Source organism: Meriones unguiculatus, chromosome 12 (assembly GCF_030254825.1).
Source record: "Meriones unguiculatus strain TT.TT164.6M chromosome 12, Bangor_MerUng_6.1, whole genome shotgun sequence".
Lineage (NCBI taxonomy): Eukaryota > Metazoa > Chordata > Mammalia > Rodentia > Muridae > Meriones > Meriones unguiculatus.
In genome coordinates this window covers 91614685-91629765 of record NC_083360.1, presented here as the reverse complement: position 1 = coordinate 91629765, position 15081 = coordinate 91614685, and the positions used below count along the sequence as shown (strand labels likewise).

The following is a 15081-nucleotide window of genomic DNA, read 5'->3' as shown; positions in this document are numbered from 1 at the left end:
GCATAAAAAATATGGAATCAAATTAAAGACACAGAAATAAAGCCACATACCTATGGGTACTTAATTTTTGACCAAAGAGCCAAAACCTTAAAATGAAAAAAAAAAAGACAGCATCTTCAACAAATGGTTCTGATCTAACTGGGTGTCTACACATAGAAAAACACCAATAGTCCTGCACTAAAGTCCAAGTGGATCAAAGACTCAACATAAAACGTGACACACTAAATATATTAGAAGAAAAAATGGGGAAGAGCATTGAACTCATTGGCCCAGGAGACAACTTCCTGAACAGAACACCAACAGCTCAGGCTCTAAGATCAACAATTAATAAATGGGACTTTCATGAGATGAAAGTGAAAAGCTTCTGTCAATAGAACAAAATGACAGTTTACAGACTGGGAAAAGATCTTCACAAACCCTACATCTGACAGAGGGCTAATATCCAGAATATATAAAGAACTCCAAAAATATAAACACCAACAAACTAAATCCAATTAAAAATGGATTACAGAGCTAAACAGAGCATTCTCAACAGAGGAATATCAAATGGTTGAGAAGCTCTTAAAGAGATGCTCAACATCCTTAGTTATCAGGGAAATGCAAATCAAAACTATTCTGAGATTCCATCTTATACCCATCAGAATGGCTAAGATCAAAAACTCAAGTGACAGCACATGCTAGAGAGGTTGCAGAGAAAGGAGAACCCTCCTCTATTGCTGTTGGAAGTGCAAACTTGTACAACCACTTTGGAAATCAACCTGGCGCTTTCTCAGAAAACTAGGAACAGCTGTACCTCAAGACCCAACTATACCACTCCTGGACCCAAAAGATGTTCCACCATACAACAAGGATATTTGCTCAACTATGTTCAAAATAGCAGCTTTATTCGTAATAGCCAGAAACTAAAAACAACCCAGATGGCCTTCAACTGACAAATGAATAAAGAAATTATGGAATACTATTCAGATATACAAACAAGGACATCATGAAATTTGCAGGGAAATGGATGGATCTGGAAGCGATCACACTAAGTGAGGTAACCCAGACCCAGAAAACACACATGGTATATACTCACTCATAAGCAGCTATTAGCCATACAGGATACAATCAACAGACCTAAAGAAGCTAAGTAACAAGAACCCTAGGAAGGATGCTTAATTCGCATTCAGAATGGCAAATAGAATAGACACCGGGCATGGTTGAAGAGAGAGAACAGGATGGGAGCCATCCATAGATGTCCTCCAAAAAACTCCACCCAGCAGAGGATAGAAGCAAATGCTGAGAATCACAGCCAAGATTTGGTCAGAGTGCAGGGAGTCTTCAGGAAGAGTGGAGGGATAGAGAGGACAGGAGCTCTACAAAGAGACCAACAGAGCCAACAAATCTCAGCCTGGGGTGGGGGGAGGAACCTATGTAGACTAATGCACCAACCAGGGACCAAGCATGGAGAGGACCGGGGCACCCTCCTCAAATATAGTCATTAGGCAGCACAGTCTCCATGTGGGTCACCTAGTAAGGGGACCAGCGGCCATCTCTGACATGAACTCTGTTGCCTGCTCTTCAGTCACTTCTTCCAAGTGAGGTAGCCTTGCCAGCCACAGGGGAAGAGAATGCAGGCAGTCCTAAAGAGACTTGATAGTCTGTGGTCAGTTGGTAAGGGAGGAGGGCCTCCCTTTTCTGAGGACTACGAAACAGGAATAGGGGGACCAGAAGGAATATGATCAGGATATAAAATGAATAAATTAATAATAATAATAAAAAGAAAATAAAAACTGTATTCATGACAATAATTGAATGACTGCCCTGGGAAATTTAGGACATATGGTATTAAAACCTATCAGGCATTAGTGACCTGGTTGAGAACTGAGATGTCCTTGGTCTTTCTCTGGGTATCTAACATCAGAATTCTGGGCACTATAACAGGGCCCCAGATCGTAGTAGGCCCTGAGAACTTAGCGTAACTGACTCCATGATGGAAGTGCCATGCAAAGCTCAGCATGTAGACAGCACCACCTGCCAGACTAAGACAAAGGCCTAATCCATCAAAGTCCATACCTAAGGGAAAGTCTCTAAAAGTCTCTCAAAAACCTTGCTTTGGGGCTTCTGTAGCTCTGCTTCTGGCTAACTGTTCTTACTAACTGAAATATGTCAACCAGAACATGGTTTGTATGCTTAAAGCTCACTCTGAGAAAGGCTCAGTGCCACACTGGGATCCCAGGCACTCACTGCAGTCACCAGCCAGCTAACGAAGACTTTCTATTGGTTTAAGCCCATGTCCGAGCAGTCTTCTCTGGTGAATATCCCACATCTCTGGAGGCCCCAGTTAGATCCCAGAGACCAGACCTCTAGCAGGGTCCCAGAGCTTCTTGGAGTAAGGAAGAGTGCAGTGGTCAAGGGACCCCTTGAGGGTGCACAACATGAGATATTCCATGTCTGTGGCTCCCTTTGATCAGTCACTGCCTAAAACCTCACAGGGGTCTGACACCCTAAAAGGAAACAAATTAAAAAGTTGCCTGTTGTGTCACCTCTGCACGTAAGTCCTGTTAAGTGCCTTCTGTTTGGACGCATAAGAGGGGTTGGACACAGCTACTGATCCAGTGTCTAAGATCCACGTGTGATGGGACTGCTCAGGCATATGAATGTGTGGCCACCCCTGGTTGTCCTGTCTGTCTGTCCCCCGCCCCTTTCTGTGTGTGTGTCTGTGTGTGTGTATGTGTGTGTGTGTGTGTGTATTTCTGTCAGTTCTATTTTTCTGTATTGACCAGTGGCTTTCTCTGTTATGAAAATCCCCTGACTTAATGTCTCTACTGTCCCAGTAGAGACATTAATCTTTTTGGCTCTTCCAGGTCAACCAGGAAAACAAAACAAAACAAAACAAAACAAACAAACAAACAAAAAAGGCCACCTGGTTCACTCTAGGAACAGCAACTTACTTGTTTTGTTGCTTGACTCTTGCTCACGGTCAAGGTTTGTTCCTGTGGGGGGGGGGAGCCAGGCCTCACATCCAGCCCCCCAACCTCCTGCACGCCATCTAAGTGGAATGCACACTGGAAGTGGGAAACAGTTCCCCAGCTCTGCATTCCTTCTGCTCTGTACAGGGGAATTGCCGGCAGACAATGCGGCCCGGACATAACAGATTTTCCCTTCTCTCCAACACTCACCAAAGAGACTTTAAACAAATTCACTAGGCACTTTTTATAAAGATTAAAGACAACTGCTACAAAGATTTCCTTTGTCAACCAGATATTTTTTTAAAGTTATAAAAGTTAAAAAATTTTAAAATTATAAGTAGGTCCTAGTTGTTGGAGGTAGCTTAAAGGGAATTTAACAGAGAACTGATTGTGGTATGTCTTAGTTAGGGCTTCATTGTCATTAAGAGATACCATGACCAAGGTAACGCCTATAAAGAAAGCATGTAATTGGGGCTCACTTTCAGTTCAGAGGTTTAGCTCACTATCGTCATGGTGGGAAGCATGGCAGCATGTAGGCAGACATGGTACTGGAGAAAAAGCTGAGAAAAAGTGTACACACAACACACACACACACACACACACACACACACCATTCCCGATGGGCTAAGCATTTATGAGTCCATGGGGGTGTTCCTATTCAGCCTACCACAGGACAAGGCATTTTTCATAAACTGAAAGCCACCATCACCTTCTCTGATGATGAGACTCACTTAGACGTAAATAGAACTAGCAAAATTTTGGGGTCTCACCTTCTGTTGGGAGAAACCAACCCTCCAGGACTTCCCAACACCAAGCTCCTATAATTGTTCAACTAAGCAGTTCCGCTACTTTTGTCCAGATTAAACAATACCCAATGGCCCTGGAAATACAAGGGGAAATTGCAGTTCATATTGCCTGGCTTGAAGAGACAGGTATCCTGGTGCCCTGAAAGTCACCCTGGAATATACCTCTCCTGCCTATGAAGAAACCTAAGACCGCTGATTCTCATGAGCATGATTTTTCCAGAGAAACAGGTGTTCACTGTCTTGGAGCTGAAAGATGTGTTCTTCAGCCTCCCATTGGCAGGGGTGAGTCATCCCATCTTTGCTTTTAAACAGATAGACCCAATGAGAGACTACAATAGGCAATATACCTGGACTAGGTTGCCCCAGAATTTAAAGACACCAAATGCAGATTTCCTGCCATTTAGTCAGAGGATTCCTGGGAAGACAGATTTTAACGTGCCAGGAAGGGGTGCTGCAAGAGTTACAGATCCTGGGCTGCAAAATGTTGGCTACAAAAGCCAACTTTGCAGATGGCTACATACCTTGGTTACCAGCTTAAGGAAGGCAAAGGAGCCTGTCTCAGAGTAGGACATCTTTCAGATCCCAACTGCAAAGACTACGAGAGGTTCAGGAGTACACAGGGAGAGCTGGGCGTTACTGCCTCTGGGTAGCAGAGCTTGTGGACAAAACAGGATCTCTGTACAGCAGCACAAACGGGAGCAATAAACCCCTAATCTGGACTGAGACTAAACAAAGGCACTTGAGGCTTTTAAAACAGCTCTGACTTCCACTCCAGCTCTAGAATTTCCAAACAAAAGGAAATTTTGTCTGGAATGACTTTGGGATCATGAACACACCCTCTGATGATTGGACCCTGTAACCACGCCCACCTGTTCTTAGACCTGTTCTAAGAACTGCGGTGGCTACTGCTAGTTTAACAAAAGAAAGCAAACAATTTAACTTTGGGTCAAAATCTTGACACTCACAGCACCCCTGGACACAGTTGAGGCTGTCCTATGAGGTGCACCAGAACGCGGGCTGTCCGGTGACTACGTGCCGCGTTACCAGGCCCTGCTCCTGGTCCACCCTCCAGACCAGTTTAAGAAACGCAGCACAGCAATCCTGTTACCCTCTTGCCTGACAAACCAGGTAGGCAGGAGCTGCAGTAGTTACTTTAACCGAAACGATTTGGGCTCAAGCCAGGTACTTCAGCCCAGACAGCAGAACTGACTGGTCCAGCCCAGGCCTCCAGATGGGGAACGGGAAGTCCACTGACACATACACGACCGGCAGTCAGTACATGCTTACTACCCGGCGTGTCCACGTCGCAATCTGTAAAGAAGGAAGGCTTCTCACTGCCGGGAAAAAGACATGAAAATATCTTGGTCCTCCCAGAGTTTGTTTAGCTTCCCCTAAAAATTGCTGTCCTCCACTGCTGGGCTGTTGACTTGGCTGCTGACAAACGGTCCTAAGACCAGTGGGGCCTATTGATATTCTGATAATATAAAAAGACTGAAATTCCATGGTAAAGGAGAAATGGACAGCTCAAACCCACATGGTGATGGAGGACCCCAGAGGGAAAGATCACCTTGCAGGACTCTGGTATCTGACATTCACCAGGCCACTCACCTAGGGTCCACAAAATTTTCTGAGTGGTTCAGACAAGGTAGGCTAGACCCTTAGACTGGACAGCCTAGCCTGGGATGTCTCAGCCGGACGCCAGGTTTGTACTCAATTGAAACCAAAACAAAGTCCTTACCCAGGAAGGGGTTCAAGTACCAATACCCAGGCAAACTCTGGACAAACTGACCTCACCAAGATCTGCCCTGCTGTGGCAGGATACAAGTACTTGCTAATTTTTAAAGTAAAGATCAAGCTGGAATATGGGTTGCTGGTCTGTAGTCACACTAGCTAGTACCTCCTTGTATCTAGTCTAGGCCTGAGGGTGGTGGGGGTTGGACCCTGTATCCATGCCAAACACAAGTATCAGGACAGGGGTAAAGGGACCTGGAGTGGCAGGGCCAGGGGACCCAATAAAACTTTAATTTCAATGGGTCCATAGTCTGGAGACAGTCCATCTGGCACCAGTGTCTGAAGCCTCATCCCTAACCAGGATTTCATTTTTGGTTGGTGTCTCTAGGTTTTTCTTACTCCAAACGTAAAGTTATATGTCTAGGCCTTCATGGGATTCCATGGGGACCAGATGGTCTAGGCACAGCAATGGCTATTAAGCTACTCACTTCAAACTCAACAACTTCAATCATAGTTCAGCATTAGATAACTTTAGCCTGTCACAGTTTAGACTTCTAAACTTTTAAATTAAGCATCTTCAGCGGATTATCATTTCCAATCATTGTTCCGAGGCTGGTGGTGCTGCTAGAGCGAACCTGAACATAATCCTCTGTCTAGACTGAGATCTAACAATCTGTATCAAGGGCTCTTAAAAATAAGCCCAGGATTTACAGGCTACGTGATGATAGGTGGAGCCACAGAGAGTGCAAGTTTGCTGGGCTCCTGTTAACAACTAGCACCATGACTAAGAACAAGAGCCTGGAGAACAGTGAAGCAACGGCTTTGGTTTGTAATCAGACCAGCCTGCACTCCAACTCCTATTCTAGAGTCAGCCTGCTGCTAACCATGCACAAAAGGCTTTAGCCTCTGTGGCTCATTTCCTTGCCAGCAAGCAGGGTCAGCAAGCCAGCCTCCCCAAAAGGTGGACTGAAAGAATAGATGGGATAAATCTAGATGTATATTTAACTCTGGATCTTTAACTCTCAGGAAATGTTAACCCTGCCTGTGTTAGGTTTAGTCTCGACATCAAGGAGCTACTTCCTCTACAGGTGGAGGTATCTAGAATGAGAGAATGGCACCAGATATCCCTGCAAAATCTGAGGAGTTACGAGGTAGCCTCTGTCCGAGTATGGTGGAAGATCTCATGGCAGAGGTGACAGTGAAGTAGATGGGGCCACCCCAGGTATAGGTGAAACACGGTCCCTGCGAGGAGCACTCGCCCTTTGCTAGGCACTGTGGATGCCTTCTATGCAACCTCAGAAATACTACAGATAACCACGAACCAGTTCTTAAGTCAAAAGCTGTTTTACTGATGACACTGATGCCCATATTGTAGCTGATCTAGGCTTCACAGAAGGAGAAGATCAATCATTCCAGTATGAAGCAGAGAAGAACAGGGTACCTGCATTAGATGTCAAGCAAGAAGCAAACAACTTATGGCTTTAAATAGAAAGTAAGAGCAGAATGGTAAGCTGGGGCACAAAAAAAAAATGTAAAGATATAGAGTCTAAACATTTGTGTGTGTACAATGAAAAGATGCTTTGGTGTATATGTGTTTACTTTAGTACGACAATAAACACTGACTGAGTACCTACTAAGGGTGAGCCTCTTCCCAACAAAACATTTTGCATATGTTCTTTCTAATAGTCTCAAGAATGCTGCAACTTATTGAGAGCAGGAAAAGGAGGATGATAGAGGATGAATGTGCAGGTGACTTTTCTTTCATCTATTCATCTCATGTTCTCCTGCCAGATCAGGAAAGCAAAGCAAAGCATCACTTACTGCCTTGCCTTCAAACCCAGTTTGAGTCTTGTCAGCCCAATAGCAAACACCAAACACCAGTTTAGGTGTTTACTTATCTCATCTCAATGCTATCAAGACAAAACAAAAACAAAAAATGGCATCATTTTTCCATCTATTATCTTCACAGAACGGTAATCATTCTGTGAAGTAAATAAAATAAAATAAATATTTTATTTTTATTTTATTTTAAAGAGAATAAAAGTAAGACTTCTTATCCAATAAATCACATTATGCCTCACATACCAATATTTCTAAAAATCTGCCTGAAAAACTGTCAAAGCAAAAGGACACATACTGAGCCCTAACGAGCTCTGCTAAATCCTGCATCATTAAGGTTCTTCGTGATCCCAGAGAGCATACAGTTTTCTAAAATGGAGTACCTTATCAATATTTGTTAGGCTGCTTTGTGGCTAATAATCTAGGCAAAGCTGCACAAAGCAAAACAGCATTAAATTTATAAGTATGGATATTTCCTTCAAAATCTGAGGACCAAGTGGAGTTACTGCAGTACCCAATTCAGTGAAATCAAGAGGGTTAATATTCATGTACTGATTCAAAATGGAAAACATGTTTTTGCATTAAAGCCTTGGATACTACAGTCAGTCCCATTCAATGACAAACTTTAATATTTCAAGTGGAGAAAACAGTAGTATATTAGGGCATTCGGAGATGAGCTGAAATGAATAAAGATAAAAGACTGTGCATTGTGTCTTGTGCGCTGCCTTCCTGGGGGGGGAGGGGGGAGATGTACTTGTGTAAGATAAAGCAAAATGACACCATACACATTTCAATTCACAGCCCCTAACGGCATAAAGATCATCCGTGGTTTGTGTTTTGTTTTTTTTTTTATTCCACTGGACTTCATTTTATTCCAAATGCAAAGATACGTCAGTGCTAGAACTCTGCTCACCTGTACATACTTGGACCCAGGCAAATCATGGAGAATTTAAGGTGCTTTCCCCGAAGTCACACAGTGTTTAGCCTCAAAAGATAATCACCTCAGCAGTTAGGTCTACCTGTAATGCAGCTGTAACTTCCTCATTCCCCTTTTCTTCAAACCCTAATGTTGCTTTAACCACCCAAGCCAGATGTCATCACACCCCTACTAGCCCAGCTGCTGCTCCCAACAATGGCTTCCTGCAACTCCACCCTTTTCCCACCTTCAGTTTCAACAATGCATTTAAATTTCTCCCCTTTAAGAGAAAGACTGTGTATTAAGAATCCACCACACACACACACACACACACACACACACACCCCAAGTAGTTCAGTGAACTGTCCTGTTAATATCATGTAACCCCAGGGAATCTTCTGTTTAATTGCTACTCTTTCCCTTCCCCCCAAGGACTATGTCTTATTTGGATGTTGCAATGGAAAGCACTGCATGAAGATACACAGAACAAACACAATGGGTTTAAATTTTTAAACATCCAACCTTTTCATGAGTCACTGTTAATCATTTGCACCTGTGCCTTTAATGATCAGCCACATAATTAGAGAAGCAAAATCTGCAGGGTGAGACTGAGTAAGGATGCCCCCACCACATCCATTCCCAAACCAGACAGGAAGGGAGAGCTTTACATGTCAGCGCCACCAAATCTGGAGAGCATTCGAGCTTCAGGTGCTCACAGTCTTCATCTTTTAACAGTAGAGATAAAAGCTGGGCGTGGAGGTTCACACTTGTACTAGCACTCTGAGGCGGGGGGGATTACCAAGAGTTTGTAGCCAGTCGGGGCTCCATATTGAGTTGCTACAGCTGTGAGATCCGATCTCAAAATACAAGGTGTGAGGGGGCAGTCAAGATTTCTCTGTCTTTCTGTCTCTCGTGTGTGTGTGTGCATCCTTCTGTGTTTCCATGTATTAAGATTTACCTTCTGTAACCATTTTCAATTCAAAAAGAAAAATCCCTCTGGAATATGACACTGATTGAGGAAGCTATTTTTTTAAGTCATTGTCCTCACTGAGAAGGCAGGACCACTGTCATTACTCAGTGGTCATCATTACATCATTCACCCCATGTAAAGGGCAAACTTAGAGCAACAGGAAAAAGAAGACACTGCTTTGCATTAATGAACACACACATTTGAAGGGTTCCTAGCAGTGTGTCCTCAGCAATCGCTGTCTCTGGGAGTGGAGTGTTCCCACCATGGATAGTATTATCCTCAACTGTCATGGCAGAAAGGGACTCCTATGAACAGCATCTGGACCACACCTAATTTGGCCATAGGAGATGCAGACAAAGGTTGGGGAGAAATATGTCTAGTCCAGATAAGAAGATAGCACGAAGAACCAAATCTGTCCCCCTTTAATTAAACAAGAAGGGCCTTAAAAATGACTGTTTTGTGCAATGGAGTCCTCCTGGACCATCCACTACCAAATACTGCTCATTCATTCCACGGGCAAGAATAGTAAGAATTCTTGGCCCAGATGCTGCCGCCAGCCTTTTAAAACCCTAAAAATGTTGCGGGAAGCATTCGTGTGGTGTGTAAAGATGCTTTTGGCACTAGAACACTTGCTGAAATATCAGAAAACACTCCCCACGCACTACAGAAACGTCCTAGGTCCAACACAAATGGGATGGAGATTCCAAACTGCCTGTACCAAAATTTCTTTGCTCTCTCTCTCTCTCTTTCAAGATCCACTTGCTTGTGTGAGGAGCCCTCCAAAAATGCTACCCACAGTTCATCTCTCGCTCCTACTACCTAGTTAGGGAAGAGCGAGAGGTGTTCGGTAGTTACCCAGACCCTCCACTTGTAGCGAGAATGAATAAAAAAGCAGCAAAGCACTCCCTCCCCCTCCCACCTATGCCTCCCTCCCTGCCTCTGCCCTAGCCCTAGAATCTGCAGCCCTCCTCTCGGAGGCTCCTGGAAGGATCCTTTATTCCACAGGACTCAACGCCCCCGGTTATCCCTACCCTTCCGCCTTCCATACCCAACCAGCCCTCCCCGCCGCCCCGGCGCGTCCCCTTACCTGATAATGTCGTCGTTGTGTCCCAGGAAGAATTTCTGACTGTGCTCTCGGGTGTTGTACACCACCCCTACCCCAGCCACAAAGTAGACCACCTCCTTGCCGGCGGTGTAATACAGGTTGTTGCGGCACTGGTGACCCCGGTACCCGTACACCCACTCCAGCCGGAGCTGGCACCTGGGAGCTGTCCGATCCGCCATCATCAGCCGACCCCGCGCGACCCCCGGGGGCCCCGGGCGCTGTCCTCTCGGAGGCTTGGGCTGCGAGCGACCTGTGAGGGCTCAGGGCACAGCGCCGGGCGCCGATTTCCGCGGCGACGCACAGGCGCAGCCCGGCACGCCGGCCGCCACCATCATCCGCCGCCGAGGGAGGCGACGCCGGGGCGCAGCGCCCAGACCCCGCCGGCTCCGCGGCTCGCTCCCCCGGGCTCGGGCGGCCCCGCGGGCGCCGAGCGCTTGCCTCACGGCACCTGCGGGCCTCGGCGGGCTGCGGAGGGTCTCCCCGGGGTCACCCCGCCTCCGCAATCAGAGATCTGCATATCCGGGCGCGGGTTTCCCAGCTGGCCAAGTTGGAGGCGCGCGGGGGCCTCGCCGCAGACGGCGGGGTTCAGCCGGTGACAGGTCCGCTCCGACAGGCGGCCGGGGCCAGCCTCGCCATCACCGTCCTCGGGTCCGACGCCGACACTCTGCAGCTAGGATTCGGGAGCGAGGGAGAGAGAGAATTTTTTTGCGCGTCACCTACTGCAAGGAAACGACCGTCAGACCGAAACCAAGTTGGTGGTGGTGGGTTTTGCGTCCGTCGCTTCTCACTGTCCGCCTTTCTCCTTCCACGTCCCCCTTCCTCGTTGCAGGAAACAAGCCCTCCACGCTCCGGCCGGCGGTGGCCGAGCTGATCTGAAAGAACGTTTGCTGTTCGCGCCGTGAAGCCAGGGCGAATATATCGTGCCCGTTTTTTTAGATGCTCCAATTAGCTGGCGTGCACGTATTTAAAACCCGTACCCTCCGTGGGCCTTCTCCTCACAGAGGAACCCAGAAGAACTTAGCCGCTCTCCCTAATCAGCAACCCCAACGGCAAAGCGTCCTAAAACCATCTTCTGAATCGGAGGAAACCGGGCACCAGGGCAACTAGGGAAGAGCGCTGTCTGCCAACGCTCCCGATCCAGAAAATAGTAATAATTAAATAAGCAAATGGCAATAATATATATATATATATAATTGCCATTTGCTTATTTATATATGTATAATATATATAAATATTATATATATTTTTATATATATTGCCATTTGCTTATTACATATATGTACATATACACACATATATGGTGCCCCTCTCCCGACGAAGACCTCAGCTAGCTCCGAGACCCTGAGGGCTCCAGGGATCTCTCGCCTTTGGCTTGGCGGGGGGCGGGGTCTTCGTGGAGCCCCGGGGATGGAGACCCCCCACGCCCAGCCGGGAGCCTGCCTTTGCGGTTCGGAGGGATGCTAGCCCTAGGGATGCCCTGGCTGGCGCTCTGCCGTCCCAGCGGGTCCCTGCACTCCCACCCGGAGCAGCCTCGCTCCTCGCCTCCCTGCCCTCGCGGCCTCTAACCTCCGCTGCCCACCGTCCGGGGATCCCGCACCAGCCAGCGAAATCCTCTGCCCCCTCCCGCCCCGCCCCGCGCACCCAGGGACAGGCTTGGTCGCGGGGACACCGGGGCACTAGCTCTTCTCTAGCCTGGGCTCCGGGGGCGGGGCCAGCGCGGGGACCAGTTACTAGGGGAAATTGCGGCGCTAGGAAACGCGGACGCCCGCGAGCGCCGAAGCCCCCCCTCCCCCGGCCCGCCTGCTCCGCGCGAATTCTGGGAATCGTAGTCCTCTGTAGCCCGGCTGGTGCGGAGAGCGCTCAGACTGTACCACAAGTCCCAGGATTCCGTGCGAACACAGGGCCGCAGGGCTGATGCCACGGGAGTCCGCAGTGTATCCAGGCGGGCTCTGGCGTTCCGTAGCGACCCGGGCCAGCGGCCTACACATCTGTGCCGAAAGCAGAGGTCAAGCGGAGGATTTCCTCCTGCGCCGCTTCCTGAGGGTTGCTGTAGCCCACGTCCGCCTGTACTGTAGCGCTTGACTCGCGCTGTTGTTTGTTTCACCTGTTATTCCGAAGGATTCTGATTTATCCAAGTTTAAGAAAGATACAGGATGCGCGGTCGCTCTGTCGTGTAGGGGACTAAGCGGCGTCCTATGACCTACCTTATGCCCAGTCAATCAACCACTCATTTTGGCCATCAAAAGCAGAAGCCATTCTGAAACCACCTGGGGTGGTTCTGGGTGCTGTATACCACTGATCCAAGCAAAGGCCGAGAAAGGCAAATCTCTGTGAGTCTGAGTGCAGCCTGGTCCCCACATAGTGAGTTCCAGGACAGCCAGAGCTACAGAATGAGACACTGTTGAATGAATGAATGAATGAATGAATGAATGAATGAATGGAGCAGCCTGAGCAAGTCACGAGGAGCAGGCCAGTAAGCAGCATTCCTTTACGGACTCTGTTTCAGTTCCTGACTCAAATTCCTATCCTGACTTTTCTCAGCGATGGATGTGGGGCTCTGCTGGAAAAGGTTCAAGTCAGTCTTCTCCAGATAGCCATTTATTTGTGCTGGGACTCTGATGACAGACTCCCTATTCTCAGCGGGGTTCTAAAAGTCTCCCCTGATCTGGGTGACCCCAGGTCTTACAAGAAGCATCACACAGCCCTGGGGGCACAGGCCAGACCATTCCCTGATACAGAAACTGCTCTAGCAAGCATCTAGGAATTCCTAGAAAAGCCACACTCTTCTAAGGAGAGCTTAGTCTTAAACAGTGACCTTCAGTTGTACTTGGAGATTTCCTCCTCACCTGTAGGGTAATTTTACTTCTTGTGATAGGACCATGCTGCTGCATAGAAAATGAGGCACGTGTAAATTAACTATCCCTGACCCTCTGACCCTGCGAGGGCATGGCTGAATAAGCCTGACCTACTTAAAGACAGGCTTCATTTTCTTTTCTTTTTTTTCTTTAAAGTTTATTCAATACAACACAATCTCCATCTTCTCTCAGGCGGCTGACCACGGCCAAGGCTGCCTTTTTGCGTTGCTGAGCCAGCCCCAGCCTCGTCTTTCTTGTCAGCACCAGGGGGCACAGAACTTCTGTAGGTGTCTCTGTCTGCCCCCCCCCCCTCTTTTGAATCTTGGAGGTCTCTCTCTCACCCTCTGAACCTTTAGGCCGAGGCCTGCCAGTCTTTGTTCGTAAGGTACCAGTAGTTTCCAGGCAAACTGCTCCTTCTCGTAGCCTCGGAACTTGAGAGACTGCATGGCCTTCATTACGTGAAGGTTGGGCACATTCTTGTCTGCCATCTCGGGGTGTGTGGGCATATGGACGTCTTTCTTGGCAACCATCACTCCCTCCTTGAAATGGAGTTCGTAGAAGACAATTCGGTTCTTCTTAGGCATCAACATCGTGGCGGCTGCAAGGACCAAGGCGGAGGCTGGAAAGGAGGCTTCATTTTCTTGCTGAGATAGAACAGGCCTGTGTTTTCTGCTCCTCGGGGGGGAAAAAAAACCTTCAGTTGCAGGAAAAGCCACAGTTGCAGGTCTGGCCAGGACATGTGGCCTGGGGGAACAAGGTTGCTTAACTACTGGTCTGAGAAGCCCCTAACCCTTGATCAGAGAGTCACGGAGCCTCCCCCTGTATGGGCCAAGCCCTGATCAAAGTCATGTAGCCTCCATAGGCACTTATGAATTTGGGCTGGTTTGAACCAGTTTAGAGAGCCCCCAGCCCCTAATCAAGCTTTAGCCTATCCTCATGCCCTCGAACCCTTGCTTTTGACCTGTGCCAATCAAAGTAAAGATGGCCTAGCTGTCCCTGAAACTGCCCCTGCTGACTTTATCTAGAGCTTGCGTGCTCCTCGGGGTCGCCATTCTGCCTGGATGGTGAGCCCTGCGTGCTGGACTTCTGCAGGATGGACACCTTCTGTGGCCTGCGAGTTTGGGGTCACTCTTTCAGCATATCCTGGATCCTAGCAACCCCAGCGGATCAAACACATTCGGCCTCAAAATCCCTTCCACTGCCCCAAAAATCCCTGATTTGAAATAAACGTGCTGATGGGATTGCATGCTTCGTGATAGCATCAGCATCCACCATGGCTGTGCCCAGGCCTGGGCCTTGGCAGAGCTGTAGCACTTTGCTATTGCCGTAGGCTTCGGAACACCTGAGCTTCCATTGCCACCTTCGGTCTCATGCTAAAAGAGCTAAACTCTAACACTCTGTGGAAAACCTTTTTCACACCCTGGCCCAGCGTACTCGGGCCTCACCCTAAAGCCTCTAGCTGCCCCCAGTCTCCATCCATAAGCAGAGCTCCAGAAACCCAGCTGAAATCCAGAACCCTGCAGAACTGAAAGGGGAAGGACAGATGAGTATGACCTGAGAGCTGTAATGGAAATAAACTCCTTGATCTTCGTGTTGCTTTGGTCATCATGGTACGTATCACAGTAATAGAAACCTAAGATAGACACACATAGAGGCAAAGCATCCCTACATAAAAAGTAAAACAAATTACAAATTTAAAACAAATCCCAGCTACTAAATTGTACCTCAGAAACTAATTCATTGGCCACACACTCAGATGTAGTTTAAAACATTTAAGTCAGCTCATTTTCAGATAAGGTGGGAATAATGGCAAGAAGGATTCATACAGGTGTGAGAAAGAGCAACTCCCTAGGAAGAACTGCCTCAACCAAACATGAGTGAAAAGAACAGGCACCACAGCAGCAAACT

General features: G+C 47.7%; 1 protein-coding gene and 1 pseudogene across 3 annotated transcripts in view; both read right to left on the bottom strand.

Annotated features, from left to right (window-relative positions):
* Eml6 (EMAP like 6) overlaps positions 1–12043 on the bottom strand; it is a 225456-nt gene extending 213413 nt beyond the window's left edge. Inside the window, exons 1-2 of one of the 3 annotated variants that reach the window (XM_060365115.1) lie at positions 11885–12043; positions 10301–10988 (exon numbers count right to left, since the gene is read on the bottom strand). In XM_060365115.1, coding sequence (XP_060221098.1) covers positions 10301–10500 — 200 coding nt within the window. In that variant the 5' untranslated portion in view covers positions 10501–10988; positions 11885–12043. The remainder of the gene's footprint in view (positions 1–10300; positions 10989–11884) is intronic. The other 2 variants (XM_060365114.1, XM_060365113.1) reach the window with 2 other exon arrangements.
* A 1287-nt stretch (positions 12044–13330) lies between these two features.
* LOC110554322 (small ribosomal subunit protein eS10-like) lies at positions 13331–13837 on the bottom strand (annotated as a pseudogene).
* Between the last annotated feature and the right edge of the window lie 1244 nt (positions 13838–15081).